Source organism: Hippoglossus hippoglossus, chromosome 13 (genome assembly GCF_009819705.1).
Source record: "Hippoglossus hippoglossus isolate fHipHip1 chromosome 13, fHipHip1.pri, whole genome shotgun sequence".
Taxonomy (NCBI): domain Eukaryota; kingdom Metazoa; phylum Chordata; class Actinopteri; order Pleuronectiformes; family Pleuronectidae; genus Hippoglossus; species Hippoglossus hippoglossus.
The window spans coordinates 9931687-9959468 of record NC_047163.1 but is presented as its reverse complement, the minus strand read 5'-3'; the positions used below and the strand labels follow the sequence as shown (position 1 = coordinate 9959468).

Genomic DNA, 27782 nt, shown 5'->3' with positions numbered 1-27782 from the left:
GGGGGTGGAGGGAGGCTGTTGCTAGGGGCAACCAGAGTGGCGGCAGTCGTCATCATGAGGCTCACTTCTGCAGTGTGTGTGTGTGTGTGTGTGTGTGTGTGTGTGTGTGGACACAGCGTGCGTGAGTTCACCCTCCTCTCTCCAGACAGGGCGCGAGGACATCCCCCTCCAACACTGTGCCAACAGAAGGAGGAAGAGAGAGAGAGAGAGAGGGGGAGAGACATAGTAGCGAGAAAGAGAGGGGAGAGAATGAGGGAGAGAGGACGAGAGAGAGACTGAAACCCCATAATGCACTGCACGCTGCAGGGCTGAAGTCGTGTAGATTCATCAGTTCCTGCTCGTGGGGACTGTGTGTGAGCACACACACACACAGAGAAACACACAGACAACCAGGCAGGTAAGACGGCGTTTCTCTGACCGAGTGGACAGCTACTAGCTTTACGAGATGATCTGTCTTTCTGTCTTTCTTGCCTCTTGAGAGGAGCAGGGGGAGTTTTGCTCTGTACAAACGACAGGGTGTCATTAATATTTGTTATGTTATGTTATGATTCCGACAACTTCCCTGCCTGTTGCTATAGTGAACGATGATGTGTTTTTTTTGTTCTTTCTTGGAAATATTGTTTAAGGTTTTTCCAAATTGAGGATATATCTTAGAGAGGAGATTTGAAATAGCTCATATGCATCTGTGGAATATCTGTGTCAGTTGTGATTTTCTCCTTCTGCTTTTTTGCATTTGAATGGATAACTTCTCCAGTTCACTCTGTCATTCTGATTATACATTTTCATGTGCAGTTGCTACAGTCCAGCATATTTACAGTATGATTGTTTTGAGTAGTTTAAAAAAATCCTCAAAAGTCAGGAATTACCCAGAAATATGTGGAATTTTGTTTTAATATCTAATTGCGTCAAATCCAGTGAATTTTAAGCGACTGATGTTACATGTAACACAAAGGCAATACTAATTATGTCAATTCAAATGTAAGCCCAATGAAAAACAACTTGAACCAATCAGATCATTTTAAGTTAGACCTTTATAAGTGCAAACACTGATTGGGCTTTTTTCTTTTACAATTATGTTTCTTTTCAATGGAAATTAAATATTCAGTAACTGGCTCCATAACACGACATTATGTGGAAAAACAAAGGCTGTTTTTGAGGTTTCTATTTCTATGTGACATGACAGTAGCTCAACTTGATAGAAGGGTAAAAGCATGGCTCCACTATTATGGGTCATTTTGTGGTTTAACGGTCATTGAGGCTTGTGATCATATCCGTTGCGCCAGAAAACCCAGACACACAACTGTGGTTGGCTTATAGGGAAGACACTCTTTATTCCCTCAGGACTCATTTGAGAAATTTCTAGTCCCATGTTCTGAAAACATGTTTCAACACTTTGTCATGTGGAAATACAGCAGAAGGTCAAAACTAAGGCTCAGAGTGAGAAACAGGTTGTGAAATAAAGCTTGTGACTTCTAAATTAGCTCCTAATTCCTAAAGCACGTAATATAAACGTCAGATGTACAAGCTGATTGCTGAAGAAAACAGGAAAACATAAGTTGTATTATCTAAAAATCCTTCTAAATGAAATACAGCTCAAGGTAATCTTATTCACGTCATCCCTCATCACACGGACGTCTCTAAGCAGCTGTCAGGCTGTACTTGTAGCCTCCCATCTCTTGACACTGTGTATAATGTAGACGTGGATAGTTGTATATGCTGTAACAGGGTATAAAAGAGCTCTCATGGGGTGGGAAATGAAAATGCAAAAGAAAGCCATGATGCAGATCAGACGGGTACAAAAAAACAAACTCTTTTGAATATTCAGTTTGTCTCCTTTTAGCAGACATCTGTTCTCTCCCTTCAGAATTCCACCCGTCAAAATTTTGAATGGAGAGTCTCCTCTTTTTCATTATGGCTGCTTTGATTAACTCACTATTTGCCGCTATGTGTATCGTCACCTGATCCACCAGACGCCGATGTGACAGCAGCATCTATATCCTCCTCTCTGTAATAACCCTGCGCTGGTGTTCGGGAGACTCAAAGCTGCCTGATAAAACTGTGTTCACTGGATATACTGTAGTCTTCTGAGTACATACTGTGTTCTTGAGAGAGTGTGTGTGTTTCAGTGGGCTCGAGATGAGGCAGAGAGATACTGTAAGTGGATGGTTTTTAATGTTGGCTCAAAGAGATTGCAAGATTAAATCCAGCAGGGCTCTGTAGAACAGAAGTTTTTCAATAGGGAAGGTTTTTTCAACAATGGTTATTCATTCATTCCACCACTGGTCTGTTATAGAGGTCTGAATTGACAGATTCAAACATTTTCCACTGAGGTCACATCTCGGGGCCCCTGAATGTGTCGGTACCCGAACAGAGAAGTGTTCAGACTGAAGGGAAAGGCAAAGAGGCTCTGCAAGGTCGTACAGATTGAACAGGCCTAAAAAGCCGCTGTTGTTTGAAGATTATTGGTTTAATGATTTGACCTGAGATACTCAACAATAGAGCAGAGGTCTGTGATGAAGTGTTGAAATCCTTTCAGACGTACAGCGGGGTCACCCTGCAGGATTTTCCATTGGGTAAGATCCTAGACGTTTTCCAATATATTCCTCTGCTCTCTGTCCAGCGTTGGCTTTGCTTAACAGCGTGGATCAGAGATGACTTATGGATCCAGATCTCCTTGTCCAACTCCTCCTGAGTCTTTTTTTTCCTTCTAATTTCTTTCTCAATTCCCGTCTTTAATGATCTGGACCACAAGGGACACATGTTCCTGGATCATTGACCTTGTGTCGTTCGATCAGAATGAGAGCGATGATGGTTGTGTTGGTAATCCGTGCCTAAAAAGTCCTTTTCCTTCTCTTCTCCTTTCACTGACATCAGCAGAGCAGTGAACAGGAACCTTAGTGTGCATTAAATTATCTGAAATTGCAGTAATTATGTGCAAGTCCAAAGTCTTTCAGTGTGCCCAGTGTCTACTTTCCAATGGAAGAACATTAACTCAAGTACAGTTCTTCAGTCAAATTCTGCAGTACTTAAGTATTGATTATATTTTTTAGTACTTGTAGTAATTCACAAATTAATCTTAATTTAAAAGTTGTCAAAACTTGCTGTCTAACCTTATAAAGTTAGCAGCATTCACTGCATAGGTCAAACAATATAACCTTATGTGTATCTGCAGTTTCTCTCAGTCCTACAAAGCATTTTAGAATCCTTTAGCCTCTTGTTTTGGTTTGCAGTCCTGCAATGTAGTTGTTCTGGTTCACTCCCGCCATCACAGTTTATATGGGAAAAATCATGAAAACCAACATCGCCCTTCCCATCCAGCAGCAAAGGGCAGACAGCTCATTAGCTGGTGAGCATTGTGGAGCATTTAGCAGCTTAAGAACCAGATGTTCTATCCTGGGGTTGGTGGAGACCAAACTAGAGGTAAAAGGCGAGGGGATTAATGGACTTCTTTTTGCCAAGTCAGCAGAGGCATGGCTCCAAATGAATGATAATGTTGGTCTTTACCTGTTGGAAGTGCAAATTAGCAACTGTGATGTTTGCTAACAAGTTCACTAATAACAACTTTACAAGGTGATAAAACTTCAATGTTGCTTCCAGCATGTTCCCTCTGCCCCCAAGTGGCCAAGGTACAATTTTGAAAGTCAGTATTCTTACTATGTAGTTTCACTATTTTAGCAAATGTTGGACTTACTCAAGTGTCCATGAGGAAGGTACTATATCTGGATCTGACATCTGTGCTCTAAATGCGGCAGCTGAACCATATTTCCAGTCGGTAACTCTGGCACACTGTGCAGGCTTTTGTTTTTCCAGACTCCAAATGTGTTCTATACAATAACAATGCAAGGTCTACACACACGGAGACACCGCATCCTGTTCCCACCTCAGCGTAACTCAGGAAGACGGCTGCAGGACCTTTTTTGGGCACAGATCAGTGACCTGCGAATATCAAAAGTCCATATTACCGGTGACGGTAGTGTGTTGCTTTGCCTCTATGAATGAATTGATAAATATTTATAGAAGCCGAAGCTAAACATCAGCACAGAGATCCATCATAGGTGCTTTTGAGAGCAGGCTGCAGCTCAATCAACTTGTTCCCCTCACACACACACACACACACACACAAGCCAATACAGCGATAAATTCAGAACACCCTGATATATTGCAGCCAAGTCGGTGATGTGGCTCTGAGTCACTTGGTAACACCCACCCGACACACACACACACACACACCTCCACAAACACACAACTCCCCCACCATGCACTCACACATGCTCCAATAGACACACATGCACCTGACGTAGTGTTTGATGGAGTTAGACACCATGGCAACAGAGCTGTGACTCTTGCTGTCCTGTGAGTGGACTGAAGCTGTGGAGGAGGGAGGAGAAAGCTATCAGCTAGCACTGCTACTCTCTGATTATTCCTTTTGCTTTGGCTTCACCCCCACCGCTGCTATCTGCATGCTGCATTTCTGTTATTTTTCTCATTTCAAGTGCAAGATAAAAGTTGGAAATTGGAAAAGAAAACAACTCCAACAAGGGAAACAGAAGAGGCAGCAGAGAGGTCAGCAGGCGTGTCTTTGATTATACAAAACCTCTCACATGATCATACGGAATTGTGCAGATTCTTACAGCTGCAACCAAACACCTCTCTGGATGGCGTCTAATTAGACGACCTATTATTTTTATCCTGCCCTTCTTGCACTCTCACTCGCTGCTCTTCCCTGCTTCAATCCCAAACTAAATGGTTTAACTCCCTTTCTTTGGATCTGTGTTTCTGTGTAACCCTTCTTTAAGTTTCCTTTGCCTTATCCTTCTGTCTGCTCTTGTCAGTCCTGCTTTGTAGAGGTAGTAGCGTATATATAAAGTGAGCAGAAAAGAGGTAGAGAGAACAGGGGGCAGTGCAGGTGGACAGGTCCCGTAAACAGCATCTGTATGAGATTTACTGCCTGCAGATACAGATGGTGGAGGCACTGGGAGGAGGAAAGGAGGGAGAGGGTGTTGTTGGAACCGTGCAGGTGAATTGCATTTTTTTGTCTCCAGGAGCATTTTTCACGGTCTGATTGTCAGCATTTGTTAACATACACACATGCACGCAGGTGCGCATACACTCTCGCCGAGTGTGAAATTGTGGGAACGTGGCTGTTGACAGTAGAAGTTTGTCTGAGTTTAGTTCCCCTGCGTTGCCCTCTCCTCCCTCTTTTGCATACGATCCAAGCGTGAGCTGTGAAAGGTGAACTCGCAGCCTGCTGTGGATAAATTATGTGTGACATGTTTAGCTGTGCTGCCTTATATGGAGACTGGTGTATCTGAATACAGTAAGGGCTCTGCCAAGTGGGAAGGAGGAAGAGAGAGAGAAGGAGCGAGGGACTGGGGAGGGAAGGAGGAAGAGAGGGAGGAGGAGGAAGAGGAGGAGAAGGAGGAGGAAGGAAAAGAGGCAGGGGAGGGAGAAAGGAAAGGAAAAAAGGAGGGAGGAGGGGGCAGTGATGAAGGGAGTGAAAGAGAGGAGTGCCGTGAAGCAAGCATGAGGTTTTCACTTTCCATTCTCCCCTCAGCAGCAGTCAGATGAGTCCTCGCAGAGATACAGTAAGTCTGTTTACTGTGTGTGTGTGTGTGTGTGTGTTTGGACTCAAGACTGAGTTATCACTGCTTATTTATTTTTTTTGTTTTGTCCTCGCCTTTGGAATTTTCTATTCACCATCTGGATATTGTGAGGATGCATGTTGGCGTTACTGTCTGTTTGTAAGTAAAGTGTGTGCGTGTGTGTGTGTGTGTGTGTGTGTGTGTACATATGCAGATGGCCACCGTGCTTGATTGTTAATGTGTGGTAGTTTGAGGCGGGACAGTTTTAATGTGGAAAAGAGCTGTACAGACCTAAGAATGGGAACACTAGTGTTTAATGTTCCGCAGAATAGTTCACACACACACACACACACGCACAAACACGCACACACACTCGTGCACACAGACGCACACACACTGACACACATTCCCTCCTCTGGCAGAGTACACTCTGTCTCTCTCTTTGACTTCAGTGAAATCCCTGTTGTGTGGCTCCTCCTGTTAACACTAAAGCTAAATATGCACTCATGTCTATGGATGAATGAATGAAAACACACACACACACACACACCTACTCACACACATGAACAGCCGCACACTCCTCCTGTATAATGACGGTACCACTGGTGTTTACACTTCTGTCGCCCTCAGGACAAACTCCCACTTCATTCAAGCTGTCTGCGCCCCCAACACACACAACCCAACACAAAATATAATATTTGTAAAGAAAACCTACAAAAAGAAAATAATTTAGATAAAGTTGCTTTATATTATTTAGTAAAAAGATCCTGTTATATGTCTGTTGGATGTGAGTGATGTTGGCTGGTGATTGGCTCTAAACAGCAACTGTACATGATGGATTTGTAAAGGGCTGTAAGCTGAAACGTATGTGTCATTAAAGAGGAGACAAAGACAACTTTATGTTGGTTCCTTTGCAGGGTCAAATTAATTAAAATTGATTTAAAGGAGTGAGACAGAAAACTGAAAGAAAAGTAAGAGTCTAATTTTGAATGGAGGACGCCATGTTGGCTGAATACTGATCGGGCCCCACCTACTATCATACGTATCACAGAGAAGACACTGTATTTTATTTACCTGTTTATTTTGAACAATATTGATGATCATTGTTTGAATTCTCACGTGATTTTTTATTATTTGCCAAACAGATGCTGTAACAATCACTGCGTCTATCTTTATTTTCTCTGTTATTTTGAGTACACGCCCTCTTCTCACCCACTGATCTCAACCACGTCTGCCTCTCTTCTTCTTCACTGTTTTACTTCCTCACCCCTCTCTGTCTTTGTCTCTCTCTCTCTCCCTGCAGCTCTCTGCCTCTTTATGGCTCACTCCGTGTTTCTCTTTCGATGTCTGACTCTCAGTGGGTTGATGCAAAAAAAAAATAAAAAAAATAAAAAAAGCTTCTCTGCAGATCAGAGCAGGCAGATCTACAAGGTCATTAGAGTATAGAACAGCGAGAGCACAGAGGCACTCAGATACATACTTAATTTCTCAGCACACACGACTCTGACTCTGTGAGAGAAGCAAAAGACTCTAACGGAGTGAGTGGGAGGGAATACTCGGTTACCTGCAAACGACTGTTAATTTTACGAGGAGAAAAAAACCCGAAGAATTTAATTGTTTTTTATGAATTTGGGCTCTTTTTCGGTTCCTCCCCCACCTTCGCGTTTCATCCCTCAACTAATCTGTCCTTTAGAAGTGATGTCATCTCCCTGCTGTCCTCAGCAGGCACAGGGCAGCGTGTCGAATACAGATGAGCGACAGTGTTTGTGTGAGACAATTTGTGTGTGTGTGTGTGTGCCTGATGACATGAGCGCACCCTTACCCGGATTTACATGATTCAATTATCAAGATAAATACAAAATCGGGGGAGCTCCGGTCAAGGTGGCGGCGGCAGAATGTGAGTGGAAATGACTTTTGAGTCCCAAGCCTTCAGAAACTCACCACAGCGCATATAACTTGCAGATAGATGGGCACTCCGACAAATGGTTGGGGGGGTGGGGAGTCCTACGAGGCCATTTGGCGAGTGGCAAAATCACAGTGAGTCAGTCATTGGTGTATGATTGCTGTTTTTTCCTGCAGTGTGCAAAGCTGTCACTTGACTAATGGACACTAGGGGAAGATGTAATCTATAGTAAATACAGTTGGCTGCACGGAGGAGACCTCTGTGTTTTCCGCAGATTAAGGTGTCAAACTGAATCACAAGTCATAAACATCTGAAGAGTACAGATTATCCCTTGTTTGCGCAAACGCTGCTCTGACGTCAACTCCGGGGATCCTGCATTTCGATAAGTGTGAGTGTGTGGTTCGGATTTGGAAAAGAAATGATTTCCTTTCTGAGGGAGCATCCACTCCTTTGGCATTTCCTGATTTGATAAAAAATACCAGACTGCGGAATGTAAAAAAAAAAAATCCACAGAAGGCCACATCATCTTTATCCATCCATTATCTTTTCAACAATTTTGCTATTAAGCTTTTCAGCTTCTACTCAGCGATGGTCGCGCTGTTTCTCCTGTTGAGGATTTTCCACTGCCAAAGTTTCCCATAAATTATTCTTATCTGCTCTGTAGTTATTGTATCTGTGAAACCTCTCCCTCTCCCACTCTGCTCCCATCTCATTATATGCTGAATATCTCCAGTCTGTCTATCTGAGGCCATGACACCTGTACCTCTTCTCTGCCTACCTGTCTCTCTGTAAGTCTGCATTTCCCCTCTCTTGTTTTGTAATCATTCCCTGGCTCACCTGTTTGCCTGCACCACTGTCTGTGTGTGAGAGCAAGAGACACAAAAGTAGAAAGACTGTGCACACTGTGTATGTGTGTGGGTGTGTGTTTGCCAATTGTTATGACTGATAAGGGTCCCTCTGCTCGAAATGCCACATGCAGAGGTGGTAAATTTACACAGGGGAGCATTTTTTCCACTTGCCTCCGTTCAACCTCTTCCATACATCTATATCCCTCGGACCTCTCCTTTCTATTACTCACTGTTTATGCCTTACCCTGTCTGTCTGTCTGTGCCACTGACTCTCCCTCTCATCTTTGCTGTTTTGCAGCCTTTTTTTTCGATCTTCCGTCCCATCCACACACAAACACACCACACACATTCTCACACACACAAACACAAACACACATTCTCATACACGCACCACCTCCATTGCTATTCCTGAGAGGAGCAGACTGGTCTGGCAGTGGGTTGGTTTATGTCCATGAACTCAATGACACCCCTCTCCGCCACTGCATTACACCACACTGGCACCACCACAGCCAGCCACGCTGCAGTGAACATAAAAGTAGCTGTAGAGACGAACGAAATGTTTGCGCACATGCACAACACGGGTAACCATGTTGTTAAACACATATTATCTCACCCCCTATTCACGTAGGTGTGTGCTATAACTGCCTCCCCCCCTATCTCTATGCAAGTCAGGCTGTTTAAACACTTACACTGATATCACTGTGCAGACGACAGCTTGCACACGTGCCACTTGACTGCCCTCGCCGTCTCCCCTCCCCTCTGTTTGTCTTACAGACGAAGGAGGGAGTCGTGGATTGTGTGTGTTAATGTGTGCTCCTGCGAGCACACGAGGGAGATAGTTGATGTTGTGCATATGCGTACATATTACTCATGTGCCTGCGTCCTGAATATCAATGCACCGGCTGACCTTCCATTCATATCTCTGTAGCTCTGTATCCTCTGTAGATGATGCAGATCTGTTGTCTCATGGTTTGTGGTCAATGCTTATGTGTGTGTGTGTGTGTGTGTGTGTGTGTGTGTGTGTGTGTGTGTGTGTGTGTCACAAGCTGGGGAATGGAATGAAGTCTAATATTACCCTGATGGTACAATCTGTTGAAACTGCATCTCAAAGGAGTATCATTTCAGAATGACCGGCAGTCAGCCGAAGACCGTCGGATCAAATCTCAAGCCTGCATGGGCAGGGACCAAGCATTTCTTCAGCAGGCTTCATGCATGAGCCTTATTAATGCTGATGTCCCCTCGGCAAGGTATATGAGCTCATTAATGCCATAGAGGTGTCCTTCAGTCAGTGATTCCCAGGCAGTTTAAGCTGGAAGAAGAAAAGTGAAAGTTTTTATTGTTACACAGTTATACATAGATTTATGGAGACCAAACGCAATATATTTCACCACAGCACCATCCATTATTCACCGTCATGTGACTTAATGAGCCATGTCTCCGTCATTAATGAGGATACTATGTAAATCTTGAACATGGCTTTATTGTTATAGTATTAATTATGTCAGCGAGCTACATGCCCCAAGGTAGCACAAGAATCATACTTCTACGTCACAAATAATTTTGCATGTTTATTCAACATTTATGCCGGAGTTGGAGTATGATGATATGACCGTAATGGCACGCATTATTAAATATCCCCATGGCAGTCATACACTATATATATATATATCTATATATATCTATATATATCTATATATATATAGATATATATGGCTCCTCAGAATTGAGTCAATTGCCCTGATAGCTGGCTGCAGCATATGTCACAAAACCAACTCCTCCAGGTTAGTAGATGGGACATGGACCAAACTAGTCAAAGTGCACGTCGAATACATCTTTCTCAATGATGGTTTTTGTCTTTTGGAGGAAGTGAAGATGCATCTTTATGTAAAAACTACATTGCAGTAGAGAGAAACCTTATGTTAGCTTCACAGTAACTTAATATACAACAATACCACAGCAGCATAAATAGTCAGTAAATAGAATATTGTGTTATGTTTAATAAAGAACTCAATAGTGAGCTGTGTTGTATTCCTGTTGGCAGTCTGCTGACAGAGCAAAATACACCAACAGAGCTAAGTGTTATATCTTTATGTTTTGATATCAGCAGCAAATTTTTTTCTTTTTTTGCTGCATTTATTGTCAATGAAAGTCTTGCCTCCTTAGTTAGTCAGCCGTCATTCCCTTGGTATTTGTATCCCATCGTCTGTCCTCGTTCTAAACGACAGCAAATGAGTATATTCTGTAGTACTTGATAGCATTATATTGGACATTTTTCATTTGATCAAATAAGGTAAAAACCTATTTGATAATTTCAGACTTTTATCTGCAGGGAGGCTTCTGGGTCAGAGCACTACTGGTCAGGTGAGAACCAGACTTGTGCCAGACAGTTTCTGTTAGATTCTGGTATTTTCCCTTCATTTTAGGTCATCTCAACATTATTCCCACAGTCATTAGCACTAATAGTATGAACATGAAAGATGGCACTTGATAAACTTACATCAATGTTCATAACTTTGCTGAAAGGGTAATACTGTTCAGAATTTATATCTGGCATCTGAAACCTTGCGTAGGATTTTAACCATTCTGCAATGATACCAGGCTCCACCTGACACTATCATCTACTTCACCCCTGCTTTAAACATGGTTTCTGTAGTTGCCGTGGCGAGAATGACCTTGCAGCACGTTTACTGTGGTACTGCAGCATAAGGTGTAGTGCGGACAAGGAACAAGAGGGGAGACGGCGAGAAGGAGCGTTAGAGGGGGCTGAGACAGTGGGCGAGAAAAGAAAAAAAAAAACGAGGGCAGCTACTATTAAAAGATGAGCCACGTTCACAGAGTTGTTTATGTCACATGATACTTGGAGAGCAACTTAGCAGAAGGCGAGCAGATTTCTAAGAAGAAAGAAGGATTTGGGGAGAGAATAAGTGGAAAACACTGAAGCATACGCAGAAGAGAACCAGAGCAGGAGAACAGGTGGGGATCAGAGGAAGATAAATGAAGAGGGATGAGAAATGTCAAGATGGTATCGCAGTGGAGCGCCAGCGGTGCTTTGAAATGGAACAAAAATCAGCTTTTCCCCTCCTTGCTTCTCCCTCTGATCCCTCCTCTTTTATACCTCCCAGTAATCACCTTGTTTCCCACTTTCACTAACAGACACCCCTGTCTCGAACCAACTCGGTACTAATTGCTCCTGTTTGCCTTCCATCACTCCTCCTCCGGCGTCCTTCCTTCCCTCTGTCACCACCTCTGATCTCCTTCACTCTATTTGTCTATCACCCCACCCCGTCGGCCTCGCACGACCACCCCCTCCTCCCTGTTGCTCCCGTCAGTAGAAAGGGCAGCACAGGTTGTATATAGATGATATCCCGGTCAGCCGGTGATGTGGTGTAATATGAAGCTTCCAGCATCTGCTTCTTGCTGCTGCAGTCAGTGCCCTTTAACCTTTCGCATTACTGAATTTCCCCTCCCTTTATCTTTGCCTCTCCACCATTGACTTCTCATCAGCTGTGCAAACTCGGCGCATAATTGGATTTTAAGTGAACTATAACAACGTCTGTGTCGCTAATCAAATGTACGTTCCAGGTTGAGAGTGTGAAAATCGGATTCGGAGTCCCAGACAGAATTTCTAACGTTTAAGGAATGCCTGAATCGTCGTGTTGCCGACCTAAACAAACAAGACCTTTAGATTGCTAGACAGCAGCTCAGAAGGCACTTTAACTGTTCAGAGTTTACACTGTGGCTCTCCTGGGGAATTTCGTGCTGAAGCAAATTGTTTCCTCTTACTTTACTGAAGGTTATGACCATTGCTTTTTGCTTCTCTTGTCTATTGTGTTTCAAAGGTCAGCCATAGGAAATCAAACATTCAGGAGCCTGTTTTCTTGCTTTCTTCTCTTCACCTTCCCTCATTTTTCCCCCTCTCTGGAAGTCATTCAAGGTGAATGAATGTTTCCTATCTCTGGCCCCTACTCATTCTGTCTATTCCTCCCTGCGTATTGCTCTCACATGCAGGGATGAATGTGGCTTGTGTTAACTCGTACCATTCTACGTGGCTTCCTCTAAACACTGTACGTTAATATATCAAGATGCACAGCCTTATGCTTAATTGGCTTTGCAAACAGATTTATTTATACTTATTATTTATCCATTCTACAGATTGTCAGATTTGTCAGCCTCCACTTTGTTCTGGACTATCCAAACAATAATTTAATGGAATCCTATGACATTTATACATTAATTCAAATAGCTATATAGACAGAGCTGGAAAGCTGTTGACTTTGCTGATCACCTGACTTTACATATAGCACCACCTACAACATTTAATACTTTTCATTATTATTTGGTGGATTCCTGTGAAAACTGGTTCAGACATTCAATTTTGCCTGATTCTATGAGTGAATAAGCCTCAACTGTACATGTTTACCCGAGCACATCAGCAAGTTAACTTGTTGACGTTAGCATTTAGCTAAAAGCACCAACATGCCCAAGTACAGTCTCCCAAAACTGCTGACAGAGGAAAAAATAGGGGCTGCACAGTGTAGCACCACTAAATGTGGGGAGTTAACGTGTTGTGTGTATGGGTTTTTTGTGGACTTTCACAGTCCGAAAACACCAGATTGGGGTTGGTTAATTGAAGTCTAAATTAGTGATTGTGAGCATGAAAGGTTGTTTCTGTGTGCTGGCCTTGTTATTCCCTGGCTACCTGTCCAGGGTGTACCCCCCATCTCACCCAAGGTCAGCTGGGAGTAGCTTCAGCCTACTCCACAACCCTACAAAGGATAATTGGTATAGATCAATGATGGATGTGAAAATTACGTTAAGTTTGTGTGTTATTGGGGCTTAAAAGTAAGTAAATCAAAAGCCGTTTTCCTGGATAGTGTCATAGGCACGCAATAATGTAGTGTTTGTCTATACAAGTGACATTTTATATGACACACTAGCACCAGATTAGTCTTTTTCTTTAAACAAGGATATACATGAACCCAGTGACACTTGGCATTACACTGTACTCTGTTCAGACCATATGTCAGCTGAAGATGGTCAAGGATGAGGCAGAATGTCTTGCCAAAAGGTTACTCTCTCTGTATTTATTCAAATGTATACATGTCTGTTAGTGTGTGTGTATACTGTATTTGTGTGTTGGGGGAATTGAGGCATTATGCGATTGGGGGTGCATAATATCCCCAGCCTTACCTACCCCCCTCTCCACTCCAATTTATTACCTTGGTTGATCTGATGGTGTAATAATACCTCCTGCCTCTGGCTACGGGAAATGGCCACATGCATTATTCACATATGCTAAGATACTTATTGATGACTCCTTTATTTATAAATTACCTCAATGCCAGAGTCATTTCTCACTTTTTCTGCCCCTTACTTTTAATCCTCTGTTTTGACGCGAGCATGTTCTAATGAGCCTCACTCACTCTCAGTTTTCAAATGTGTTGTACTTCTTTGATATAAATTTTGGCATGAGTTAAACAAATTGGTGTCGAACTGGGGCTAATAATACATGTAGGGGCCTTAAATCTATTTAATTTGATATTAAAGCTCATGGCTGCTCCTTTTGTCATTGCTGTTTCCACAGGGGTCTTACACAAGTGCTGTTTGAAATACCACAAAAAACATAACTCCTTTGAGAAAACTGGCACAACATTGCCTTTGGACTCATTTGTGTACATGCCCAGCTTTTCATTTGATTAATCTAGTCTTTTAAAATGTTACATATCCTTTTTATATTTATGTTTTGAGCAGCCCAACATTTTTAAATAGTATTTTCCTCTTAAATTACCAGAATTTATATGTTGAATAAGAATATATAGAACATAACTTGAGAGGTTGACATCGCCAGCACGGTGTAGCGAAAACAAGTTATTAAAATCAAGGTTGAGCAAAGTAGAGTTAAAACCAAGACTACAAGTATAATTTAAATGGTTATTATCAGAAAATCCCAAGCAATATGTAATAGTCCTAAAATGTCTAACGAACTAAAACAAGACACTGTAACTCAGTAAGTGAAACCACCGGCGCATTCATTGTCCTCCGTGGCCTCCATTGTCACGCCAATAGCTTCTAGCTCCCCTCGCCCTGCGGTTGCCACAGCCCTTTCTCTGCAATGCTCCACCTCTGCTGGAGAAAAGGCAACAACAGCCAGGTTTTTTCTGGATGGTAATGACAAGTATTCACGCCAACCAGGCCGCTGCATTGCAGGTTTCCGTGGAGGCTCATTCATCTGGTCTGTGGATTTAGTGGGGGTCGCTTCAAATTTCTGGATGGTTCTTCACCATTCCATACTTAGCCCTCTGTGTAATATTCCCCTCTCTTTTCTTCTCTGTCTTGTGCTACCTTCTTCAATTTTTCACTTGCACCACATAGCTGTTGCCTTTTTACTGATTACTACCTGGAGTTTTTCAGGGTCCATGTCCTTTGGGGCTCTACTGCGTGCAATTAACACAAACACTTGCATAAGTAGTTGCTGGACTGTTTTCAAAGTAACTTGGGAACTGACTAATTGAATTGGCAAGGCAGCTAATGTTAGCACTTTGAAGGCTAACAGATAGTCCTACTGGTTTGATGACTTTTTTCTGAGCCCTCTCCTTTTTTTGCTCTGTCTCTGTAAAGTAGAAAAGTTATATTGTCTAACTCTAAGTTTGTCCTCATTTTATAATTTTCTGAGACATCAGGAGAATCATAAAGCTGTTAGGCTTTTGTGATACGTCATGCAAATGGTAAACATTTCCAACTCAACTCAAATTCCTGACGAAATTCCCAACAAAAATTACTGACTTTCTTTGTAATTTCACTGGGGGTTTGATCTGAATACACAATTACATTCTATAGTGTGCTGATAGTACTTCGAGATTGCATCCTCTACTCAGGAGGACAAGTTGGGGGCAGGAGCATAGTGCAGCGCAGACATTTCTCTATGCTCAATTGCCTGTGGGGCGGTTTCTCAACCACTTTGCCCGATCCCCTATCTGGGCAAAGTTTAAGGCAGTTTCTCCTGTTTGGTCAATGGGGTGTTTTGTTTATTCAGCTGTTCGTGTCATTTTAAAAATGAGTTAAATCATAAGCATAGGTCAATTTTTGATAATGATCATGGACCCAGCTTACCAAATCACAATTTGGCTTTTCCTGCACAAACCCTAATGCAACATCCACTGGGAGTGTCGGGTTTTATCCATACATGGGCTAAGAAGGAACAGACCCAGTGGCTCAGGCCACCTATTCAATTTCTTGTCCTTAAGGACATGGAGTATATTTATCTGTATCTGGTTCATCCTTTCAACTCGCCCATTTCTTACAAGGCGATAATGGGTACTCCTACCTTGAGCCATCCTAGAAAGACTACAGAACTGTTTTATTAGGTTAGATTAAAGATTTATGCCCTGATCTCATTTGAAATGAGCAGAGAAGCCAATCTTTTTCGAATAATTCAGTTTGATTGTAGTTGGGCATGTTGTTCAGCCACAAAGTCTTTACTCTGTTCTGGAGTGGCATGGTTCTCTCTGTCATCCAAGGATGTCAGGTGGGCAACCCAGTACTGCTCCACTGCAACCAAATACAAATAAGCAACATGGTTACCAATAAACTCAAAATTATCCTTAATTGCCAGGGTTAGGGGTTATTTTAGTGCTAGTGGTTCCAATATGAAATGAATGTAGTTTGCATTGTTGTATTCTTTGGGATTTAAGCTCCAACTAGCACAACTCTTTATCTTCCTGGACCTGGTGACATTACATATCCCAAACGTTGGTGGTTAGCATCTATATAAAGAACAAAAGACTTACAAATACAGGGTAAGCAAGGATTAGAGCCTCTGTTGGTGCACTGTTGGAGTTGTCAAAGACTGATTGGGCCCCTGTTGACCGAGAGCAACCCAACCCCCTTATTGCTTGTTATTAGCTAACAGCAAGGTTTGTTCCTGGACAACCTGAGCAAACTCAGGGGCAAAACGCCTCTAGTACCCTGCCAGGATTAAGAAGGCTGTAGTTGGGACTTGTCAATCAACAATCACATGTTCATAGTCTGATCACTTGTCAGTAAACTGCTTTCACTTGTCTTGGAGCTGTGCCTCCATAGGTGCTTGACTCCCACAGAAGAGGGCTCCATAAGTGCACACCTCCTCCAATTGTTGTGTGTAAAATCACAATAATATCATCTTAATAGGAAAAGAAACTGTTTGGTCGCTTAGAAACAACAGTAGGCACAGAAACATTTTTGATGCATTATACACTCTAAAATGCTTATGTTAAGTCAAGTGACTGTTTGATTTGATTTAATAATTATTAAAAACATGCAGAAAACCCTGTAACAGAAACATGCCAAAGTTCAGTGCTACTGGATGTCTACAATGAGTGCTCTTTTTATTCCCAGATTTAAAATCTGTGTAACACACCATGTTGAAGATGTTGAGATTATTTTTGAATGGAAGGCAACACAAGACTACCGATTACTGTGGCACTACGAAGTCTCCACAGTCTGCTGTGAATTAATGAATGGAACTGATAGTGGAGATACTGACTTTTATAATGACAAAGAAACCCTGTTTATTTGCAGATCACGTCGGGCCAATAACCAATCCACTTAATCAGTGGATCAGTGAACATCAGTGTTGGCCCTGATACTGATCAAGTAGATTGGATTGGTGTGTCCCTAATTGAAACAGAAACGTATTTGTTCTGTGTCAAACTCACAAGACAGATAACTGCAAAACAAACCTTAAGCATACCTGATCCTTTAGCACGACCCCTAACAGAAGGGCCAAACATTGTAACCAAAAATACCCAAGTTGAAAAACACTATAATTACCTTTTAAGTGTATAAATTAAATCAATTTAGCATTTTACAATATTAATAATAATTACTTTAATTGTATAGCACTTTTCAATATACTTGCAGACCATCCCAGCATCTGGGATATAATGATGCAATTGAGAGAAAAAGAGAAAGTTATAGGAGAGTTCAGGAAGTGGGTAAGAAGAAGCGATGTCTTTGGCCGTCCATATTTAATACACTGGTAATGATAAACCTGACTGTGCTCTCTCACTCACCACAGTCTCCTTGCCAGATACAGTGGGCTGCCCTGGTTCCTTGCTCTTGTCAACACACACACACACACACACAGTTCGAAGGCTGAAAACTAGTTTGAACCAGTGACTGCCCCAAATTGGAGACCAGGGCATGACACATAAGCAATGAATGTTTGACCAAGGGAGTATTTTTAATTCTTCCCTTCTTCACTTGTTTCCCTTTTTAAACTTGGTCAAGCCACCAGTTTTTTTGCAGCAGGCTATTAGTAAATTCACATCAGAAAAAAGGAGTTCCCTGACGCTCTGTGGTGTTCACTGTTCAGCTTTTGTTTCATTTCACCATTACCTTCAAATCCCAGAATGGGCTGTGAGGGTCTCAAGAGAAAAGGCCTGAATTAGCTGCTCCATGTAGTTACTTAGCTTAACTTAGCTACAGGCTAATAATAGTAGGGTGAGAGCATAGAGGGTATATAAAGATGGATTACGCGTCTCCACTCCTTCCCGCAAAATGAAGCCAAAATATCCCTGATACTCGTACCACCATCTTGCGGTTTTGTCATCATTTGATGCCCAGTGGTCATTGTGGTGTGGAGCTGCAGTATCAAGGTCCCGCTGATACATATATGGGCTCGACCGATCGTAAGTCACTCTCAGTGGTCAATCATGACTTCTCAGCCTGTTTTTATAGCATTAAATATATATTATAATAACGTACTAAAACTAAACTTACCATAAAAAAAACCCACCACTTGACCAGCAAGATAAGAACTACTGAAAATGGCAGAAACCACCTTTGAGAAAAACCTATTTAATTATATATTAGTATACTTTGACTTCTTAGTTCTGGTCCATGTCCCATTTACTAACATGGAGGAGGTATTGTTATGACCTCTACTGCAGCCAGCCAGCAGTAGTTGTCAAGTCGTACCTCTTTGCATACAGTCAATAAGTGAATACTTGAGGTCCATGGATCCTTTTTTCAAGCAACATAATACATATACATAATAGTACGAAATAGTCAAAAATTAACAATATTCTTATCAAAATAATATGGGGCAGTTAAATCAAAAGTGGAGTTATATATTCCGTAAGCCTGTATATTTAGGAACAGTGCGAGTGTAAGAACAACAGAGCTACTTGAACCAAAGAGCAGTTACTCTAAAACAAGTCATTTTAATATCGACCACAATCTTCTGTCTGGATCTCTGCTTTATATAGAGATCATATCAGTGACGTGTAACAGCTCACAGAAACATCACTTCAGTCAGAGTGTGGGGGACCTGGAAGTGATGTAACCACATGGGGGATGCAGCTTTTGAGGGCACTTACTGTAAGCACAGCAGCTGTAGGAGTTCTGTGGAAAGGCGGTTTGTTCTTTTTCACATCCGGATGTGACCAGAGGGGTCAGAGAGTGTGAGGACGACTGGGTCTAAGGAGCATGCAGGAAGAAAACCAGCGAAACAAGATTGGTCACATTCTTTCTTTATTTTTCTTTCACTGGGATTTGGATCTCACCAGGGATGGACAAATTGATGACTCACTAATTAGTACTTAAATACACAGTTGCTCATTAGTTATTGATACCGCTGCATTTATATGATGCTCTCTTTCACAACAGGCTCTGACGTTTTCTTAGATATAATAAGAAGGAATTCCTCATTAAAATATCTCAAAACAACTTCACCTATGTCATATATTTTGTTGACTTGTCTGAAATGTCTCCAAATATTGTTCAAATCCAGGGAAATCCACAATTCTCTTCAATATAACAGTGACCTTTCATTTAAGTTGCCTTTTAATTGCGTCAAATCTGCCTAATGTGGCTCTGACCGTCTCTGCTTTAACCTTAGAGGAGAAAAAACACACTGCCAGTAAGTGAGCCAATCATCAGTTTTTCCCTCCAGTCTTTTTATAAACTCATAAAACTTTAATACATTATCTAATCCGTGAACATGAGTTGCGCCTGAGTCATGTCATGTAGCAATAGTGCTAAAATCCCATGATCCCACGCTGCTTCACAACGTCATCAAACTAGGTGACTCTGATTCTGATTGAGAGACTGATGCAGACAAGTCACATATTGTAAATTTAACATTGAGAGGATTCATTGCAGCTGTTTATTATTTTATACAATAGAGACACATTTTTTTTTTTCATAAATGTATTTTATGTTCAAGCTATTAAACGCTGATCTTGGCAAAATTAATTCAATGAATTACTACATTCATATTTTTGCATAAAAACTACTTGTGTATGAGTTGTAAAAGTTCTAGAATCACCCATCACCTCTGGGTCATTTATTTTGGAAACACATGGACACACATGAACATTCAGTTCTTTCCATTTACTTTTTTTTTTCATCTGTCTCTTGATCTCTCTGTCTCCCTCTTTTCTTTACTGTCTTCCTGTGAAATAAATGGTCTGCGCTTCAACGCGTGAGCTTTACTGTTAGCGATATGGTGTTTGATTTGATTTTCCAGCTGAGAGCCTGGCAGCCTCCGTGAGTGCTACTATGAGAGAGAGTGAGTGAGGGAATGAATGGGGAAACGTGTGTGAATGGAGCTGTGTGTGTGAATCCAGACGTGTGCCCGTGTCGTGTGAGTTTATGTGCACGTGTTAAACCCTCCACTCACACCATTTCCTCCTCCTCCTCCTCCCGCAGAGAGAAGTGCCTTCTTTTGCTGACCCCTGGGGCTGTTTGGCTCCGCTGAAGCCACCTCTGTGCCTGGCCATGTCTGCCGGAGTTGCCGGCCACACCAGGAGCCCCAGGACTGCCGAGCCCTTCCACTGAGCCTCCACACCTCCCTCCTTCCCTCCATCGCCTGCTGCCCGCCAGACCTCCGCCATTTCTCCATCCATGTCAGTCAGCCTGCTTCTGAGGAAGTCAACCACTCCCACCTCCGCAGACAGACTCTGATAGTGAAGACAGCTTTTATCGGCTCCTGTGAGCAGAAGGAGATTGTCCCTTCGCTGTCCCCTCCACTGCAGCCTACTCCACCTCATCCTTGCCTTTCGTTTCCTCTCTGTCCTTCTTCCCTCTTTCCTCCAGCCCTGCATCTTTTCATCATGGGCCGACTCAATCGATAATGCGTTTTGCCATTCATCTCATCTGACAGCTCAGCCGTGGAGCGAGGCGCGAGAACTGGTGTGCGCGGAAGAGAGAGAGAACGAGAGAGACCGATTGCAAAGCAAACGTCTGTGGCCGTCACCAGCCCGGGCCCTGGGTGACAGGCGGTGAAGGATTCCTTTTACAGCCGCAAACAGACTCTTGGGATCGGCTGCAGGTGGTAGGCGAGTCTCAGGCCTCACAGGCTTCACCGTAGAACCAGACCGCCAGGACAAAACCTCCTAAAACTGGATTTCCCCCCCCCCCCCCCCCATGTCATTTACTTCTTCAGACTTCTCTGTTGTCCCAGTATCATTAGAAACACACAGACTTGTAATTGCATTCGCTGGATATCTGCTCCACTTTATCGACCCCTTCTGCCCGGTTCAAAATGGCGGTGAACATGACGCAGATGCGAGACACGAAGTGGCTGACGTTAGAGGTCTGTCGGGAATTTCAGAGAGGAACGTGCTCGCGACCAGACAGCGAGTGCAAGTTCGCTCACCCTGCCAAGAGCTGTCAAGTGGAAAACGGCAGAGTCATTGCCTGTTTTGACTCACTCAAGGTGAGTATGACAAACACCTGTGATTATCGTTCATCACTGCCCTGTCTTCTCGTTTAGGTTTTTTTTTTCCAAGCTTCCAGGATTGTTGATGCTAGATTCAGTCACTGATGCAGAAAATATTTGGAAAATCCTGCATCACATGGGACAACGAGGGACACTTTTCAGACAACAGTTTCTTTATGGTTGCAAGCAGGGATTTTACTACTGAGTGACACAGTTGTGCCATGGCGAGAGGATAAAAACATATCTGTAATAATACTTTAGAGTGTGAGTGAGTGTGTGTGTGTGTGTGTGAGTGTGTGTGTGTGTGTGTGCGCCATAATCACATTAACATCTGTGAATCAGACTCAGAGTTTCCTCCACTAGAGCAGAACTTCAGCATGGGACCGTCTGTTGGCACACTGCTTCAACAGGCTGAATGGGAAATATAGAGGAAGGACAGCATACTGTGCATTTCATGTTTGTATGTGAGTCTGCGAGTGATTTGTCTGTGTGTTATTTTGAGGTCGTGCAGCACAGTGGGGTGTTCTCACAAGGCTCTGTAATTTACTGTCTATTTTCGCCCTGGCACTGAGACAACACACTCCCACTATGCAGCTCCTCACTCTCTCTCGGAGGCGAGGGGTGGAGAGAACAAAATAAAAACGGTGGAGAGAAGGAAGGAAAGTAGAATGGACTCTGCCAGGAAGTTGTGAGAGAGCATGAACATATTGTATTAAGGGATTCATTAAATACCACTGCATATTCATTGAGGCAAAAACTGCTTAACTGATGCTTAAAAGCACATTTGAGAGTCTGCCGTGCCAATTTTTGGTTTTGATCAAAACAACAACAGTAATTCAAAGTGATTTTTACTTCAGCAATAAATTGTGTCACAATATGCATCAATGGTATTCTCCACAAATGTTCTGCTTATATTAATCAGTTTTTGATGCTTTGCCCATTACATTTTTAAATGGAACCCGATTGCTTGGATCATATTCACTTTGTTTTTGCCAGTCCAGGAAGAGCAGTGTACAGCCAAGAGGTCATTGGGAAGTGCAGTGTTGGATGAGCACAGGAGTTTGACACTGGAGATCAGTGTTTGCGTCTTAAGTCACGTGTCGTCTTGTGTTGATTTGTCAGATGTTTCCCTGTGTAAACGTGTATTTTTGCGACTAAATACGTAACACAAAGTAGAACTGAGACTGATGTTAATGTCAATAGTTTGCAGGTATTTTGTCTTAAAGTACATGACGGATTGAAGTTGTCAACTGATGATGATGCTGAGTGCAAAGTGATCATGACTCACATCTAAAAACCACAAACATGAACCTCATGGTGAAGCCAGGCAGAGTCTGGTGATAAACAAAATCATTATGGTTTGTCCTCTCGGGACTATGAATCCCTGTAAATGTTGTAATAGATGAGATCATTTAATTTCAAGTCAACATTTTTTTCTATATAAACTGTAACCAAAGCCCCTTCTTCTAACCGGAATATTATGGGTAAATTGAAACTGATGAATGTTATGCAGATACAATGTCTTTACTATGTTTCATGTGATAACAAGTCAACAATCATTGTAAGACATTTCTCGCAAATTGTGTTCCCTAGAAAATAGACATAATGTCTAGGAGAAAAAAAGTGAGAAGTCAACTCACTTTAACTTAAACTCTGCCAGAAAAAGATGAGATGGCAAAGAAAATATATAAAAATGTGACAAGTAGCACAATTAATACAAGTACCACTTTTAATTTACCAACCACAGTTAGAGAGTGTGCAAAAGGTCATCGCTGAAAGCCAATTGTAATCACTGTTCCTCTGTAATATATTTTTTTGTATAAGACAAAGTATGTGATGTGCAGAATATAAGTCAGAGGCATAACTTATGCACACGTTGCACAAACCTCACTCTACCATATTTCAGAATACTGCCTTAATATTCCATATGCTGTAAATGTGTTGGATAATGGGATATCTGTTACGTCGATCTGTGTATTTTGGCTCAACTGGGCCCAGTAGTTCTGGATCTGACACTTCTGTTTACCGTGCTGTGCACACGTCCTGTAATTTGTCTCATATCTGATTGGCAAGCAGGGTGTTATCCAGTGTAACTGGAGACCAGAGCTGGAAGTCAGTCAAGCCAGGCCAGGCCACACCTTGGTTTATATGGGGGAGGATTTCTTGTTAAGCCAGGCACTGTGTTATTACTGTTATGGGCTGCTCGGTCCGGATGGTCGGGGTGGGTTTGGCTGGCACAGGTAAGACCGGAATGGATAAGGGGGACTGCTGGGGCATCTCGTGGATCATGAAAACAGACAGGCAGACTGAGCCGGAGAGGGCGCAGCAGGGAATGTGTGAAGAAGCGTAGCAGTATGCTTAGAGCCCTTCCCTGCTCCCAGTGCCAGGGCATTCCACAGTCTACCTCCCTTCCCTGCCTCCATGACAGAATGATAGATCTGCTGCATCTGCAGATGAATTCATAACACACAGCCAGGCATGGAGAGAGGGGCAAGGGGATGGGGAAGGACAGGCGAGAGGATGTGGAAAAAAGGAGAGAAAAAGGAGAGAAAAAATAAAAGGAGCAAAAGGATGAATTTTGGTACACGTGGCTTCACACTCCTGGACAATTTGTTATACCACCTACCCTTCATTCCTTTTGAATGCAGGCTGGAACAGAAAGGGAGGGCTTGTAGCAGGAGGGACAGAAAGACATATTGGTAGCTCTCCCTTTGTATTCAAATAGTCTTTCTCAGATTTAATACATGCACTTTGTTCTTTATCCTTAAACCACAGCCCTGAGATTTCTTAACAGTTGGAGTCTGTATGTCTTTATTTCTCCCTCTCTCAAGAACTTCACTCAGTTATTCAGTGTTATCTAAAACAAAGGGCATTCGTCAGGGTTGAATGTAGAGGAAAGTTCCATTTGATGGGTGGCGCGGCAGAGGATGGAGTGATAAAGGCGGACAGGAAATGAGTCAGAGGCAGCCTGCAGGATTGGCTGATATTACAGAGGAATTGACCCCATCAGCCTGGTAACACAACAGCAACAGGGACAAGCAACCTTTGCAAAGATGTGAGACCACAGGAAAGATAGACAGAACAGATTTGGAAAGTATTTGACATATTGCCTATTTACTCATTTACTACTGTCCGTGCAAGATTTACTTTGATGGAATTCAAATGGCTGAGTTGTAATAATTGTTCAACATCTGCGTATTTAGGTTGGTTGTTTAAAATGCTTTAAACTACCAGTTCTGTTTTTCTTACAAACACTTTTAAACGTGCTTAAAGGTTTGGACAAAACTCAATGCAGATTTTCCCCTCATGTTGTTTGCATGAGTTTGACTTCTGACCTGTAACTTTTTGTTATTCACCACAAACAAATAATGTTGCATCAGTTCGTACTGTAAATGAAGATTGATGACATAACAGCTACCCAATAAGTGGAGCCCAAGTGTCTCAATCGCCACCTGGTGGCTGGCTGCAGTAAATCTACCTCCATGTTAGCAGATGGGACATGGGCCAAAGAAAGAATTCACGTCAGTTTAGGCAGTTCTAAGAACACTGTTGTTTGTTGTGCAAATTTTTTCTGTAAGTTTGGAATTGATTAGTTATATGATGCATAAAATACATTAAATTAACATCTGAGACTGACTCCTGATTGGTCGAGCATGTTTATTGATGGGTCCTTTCTATCCTGGCCACCATCACCATTCATTACTACAGCTGGAGACAAAGCTGGTTTCATAGTAAGTGAAAAGGATGCAAATCTTGGAGGTATTTATATACAACGAACTCACCATTGGGTCTTGATGGGAAACAAGAGACAGTGAGCTAAAAAGCCACAAGGACTTTGTCCTACATTGACAGTTACAAAGCCACTGATTTCTATGAAAGGAATAAAACTATAACAACCTTATTTTGAGCCTTCAGGGGCTGCGTGTTTAAGATTTTTGGTGGGCAGTTTGAGTTGGTGAAAATCGTAAGCTACCATATTTGTACAAAGTTTAAAGATTGTTATTCATTCATTTATGACTTAATTCTATGGTGAATATATTATATCAGGAATAGATAGGAGGAGATTTAAATTTTGAGTTGTGGTTGTTGTAATTTTTGTTGTGCTGATTATATGTAAGCCCTGAACAAAGATTGTTACTTGGTGTTAACATGCGGAGCCCACTGAGGACTTAGCAATTTTCTAGTGTCCAAGAAGTAGTGATGACTTTATGTTTGTGCTCTGTGACGAGGTTGACATTAAAGTCTATATATAGATTTCCTCCTTCAATTCCATGTCCTTAAGTCAAGAACACGTTCTGGCACACAGAGTCAGTTATCACAACAATCAGTTACCACATTAAATATACAGGGGTTCTGTGCCCCACATGTCAGAAAAACAATAAAACGATTTACGAAAAATGTATGTTATAATAATGTTATAATGTAACAACTTAGTCTTTTCTTGTTAAATTCCAGAAACAGTTCTTGTTACAAGATAAATAGTTTATTGTTGTCACAAGAAATGTTTCCTATTATAAAGTTTTTCATAATAATATGAAAACACGATATTATGAGATGAAAATATCTTATTGAAGCCACGAGGAAAACACACAAAACTTAAATTCATGTTAGATTCCTCTAACTTAAATATTTTTGTTAATTAAGCTACAAAAACATAAAAGTTGACCTTCTTGACTCTCTAACTGCTCCACACCATCTTTTACATCAGTAATTGTGAAAGGTGACGTCATTGTTAAACAGTTGGTATTTAGTGATGCTGAAGTAGTTTTGTTAGATGTATAAGATCTTTGGTGTGAGTATGACAAGCTGGGAAGATTTATTTTCTCATTCTAATTTAACACTCATCTCCTTGTTTTCTCTTGCTCTTTGTTGTAAAATAGGAGCCTGTGGCAGCTTATCAATATTTATAAAACTGTCACATTATTGGAGGGCAGTTGAGTAAATGTAGTGGGTCACTACAGCAATCTATCTTACACTAAGGGGTTTACACTGAATTAGTGTTTTGGCTTGTAGTGTTGAAGTGAGCAGCTGAAACAAGTGACACACACTCAACAGTTTGTCAGTGTGACAAAATGTTTCCTTATTTTTATAAAAAATTGTATTGTACATGTATTATACCTGCATTTGTTTACTGTTCAACTGCCCAGTGGAGTAATTAGAAGGTTTTAATTCAACCAGTGGTCAAGCTAAGACACCGTAACACTTACTGTCAATAGCAATTCCACTTGTAGCCTTGGCTTATTGTCATTAAGTTTATGCAACTTGTGTGTTAGTCCTTCATTATCAATTAAAACAATGTACCATGTTTATTATGAAGTGGAGCCAGCACCACTGTTTTTGGGATGTTTTTTAAGATGAAAGAACAGAAGAAGTTCTTTAGATGCCCAAAAGCACACCAATTTTTAAGATTTCAAACACACATACTGATGTGTGTTTACACACATACTGATGTGTGTTTACACAAAATACAATCTGTGACACACTAACCAGATAGAACATCATTAGAGAAATACACAGCATTTGTTCATTTTTTCCCTTCATATTTTTAAGTGCCTGAATAATTAATATAAGATCTGCATTATTAAAACATAAAATAACAACTACTTTTGTGTAGTGAATAACGATCCCTCTCAAGTAACAGCACTAATGTACTTTAATACACAGCATGTGTTGAATCATTGCAGTGTTCGAATCAATTTGGGAAAAATATGTTTGTAATATTTGTTTGTGTTTACCACTGGTCTCTATAGGAGAGTTATAACTGGGGCTCTCTCTTCCTGTCTCAGTGATCATTGATTATCGGCTGTATTTTAGAGAGTACGACTCAAACCTCACCTTGAACACACACAGCCACGTAAACAGGAGCCGAGCAACACTGGAAATGTATGATGACCTACATATAGGCGACAGCATTTACTTCCGAGTCCTTGGAAAGACAAAGAAAAGTGTGAGGGAGTGAGTGTAAGAGGATGTGTTTGAGAGAGGAAAGCAGAGAGAACGCATAACGGGAGAATAGGTAGGGTATGTATGTATTGAGATGAGAGCCCAGTAGAGAACACAGGAAGAGCTGTGTGTGTGTGTGTGTGTGCGTGTGTGTGCGTGTTTGTGTGAAAATAGGGGTGCAGTGTGTTGGATAAGAACTCTTTGAAAGGGATACGTTCTCCAACAGTGTTAATCTGCTCTGTATCTGTATTCTGCTGTCATGCTCCCCGCTCTCATCCTCTTCTCTCATTACCTCTGTTAGTCTGTCTCTACTCAACCCATGCTACATCCTCACCCCTCCTCCTTCATTCTATGTTCTTTTTTTTTCTGTCTTTCCCAGACATGCCAGACACTTTCATTTCAATTTCACACACTGTGGGTTTTTTATCTTTTCTTTATTTTAGTCTTTTCTTTATTGTTTTTCATCATATTTTGGGGAGACTTTTGTTTTCTCAGGCCTTGTGGTTTTTTAACTGTGGCCAACCATAAGGAAGAGAGGAATCATACTTCCATGGTGGATGCTTCTCACTTCTTCACTGCGGGTCATTACTTTGGTTGAAACAGAGAATGCACATGGAAAACAATTGCATCCACAGTAGAGTGAGGATATCCAATCTGAGCCTGTCGGGACCCATCGGGACCCAATGGATCGAGTTTGGACAAAAGTTTTGAAATTACATTCAGGGTCGGTCACATTGGCTAGAATATCTACTTGTTTGGGGAAAACATCAAGGGTTGGGTTGACTTCAGACTCAATTGAGATT

The 27782-nt window shown here is 41.8% G+C and overlaps 1 protein-coding gene across 6 annotated transcripts in view; it reads left to right on the top strand.

Annotated features, from left to right (window-relative positions):
• Window positions 1-227: 227 nt before the first annotated feature.
• Window positions 228-27782, top strand: part of LOC117772827 (muscleblind-like protein 1) — a 62394-nt gene continuing 34839 nt past the window's right edge. For 3 of the 6 annotated variants that reach the window (XM_034604342.1, XM_034604341.1, XM_034604340.1), the window contains exon 1: window positions 20860-21033. In XM_034604342.1, the coding sequence (XP_034460233.1) occupies window positions 20860-21033 (174 nt within the window). Of the gene's footprint in view, window positions 398-5388; window positions 5586-17412; window positions 17432-20024; window positions 21034-27782 lie in introns of those variants that run through there. The other 3 variants (XM_034604338.1, XM_034604337.1, XM_034604339.1) reach the window with 3 other exon arrangements.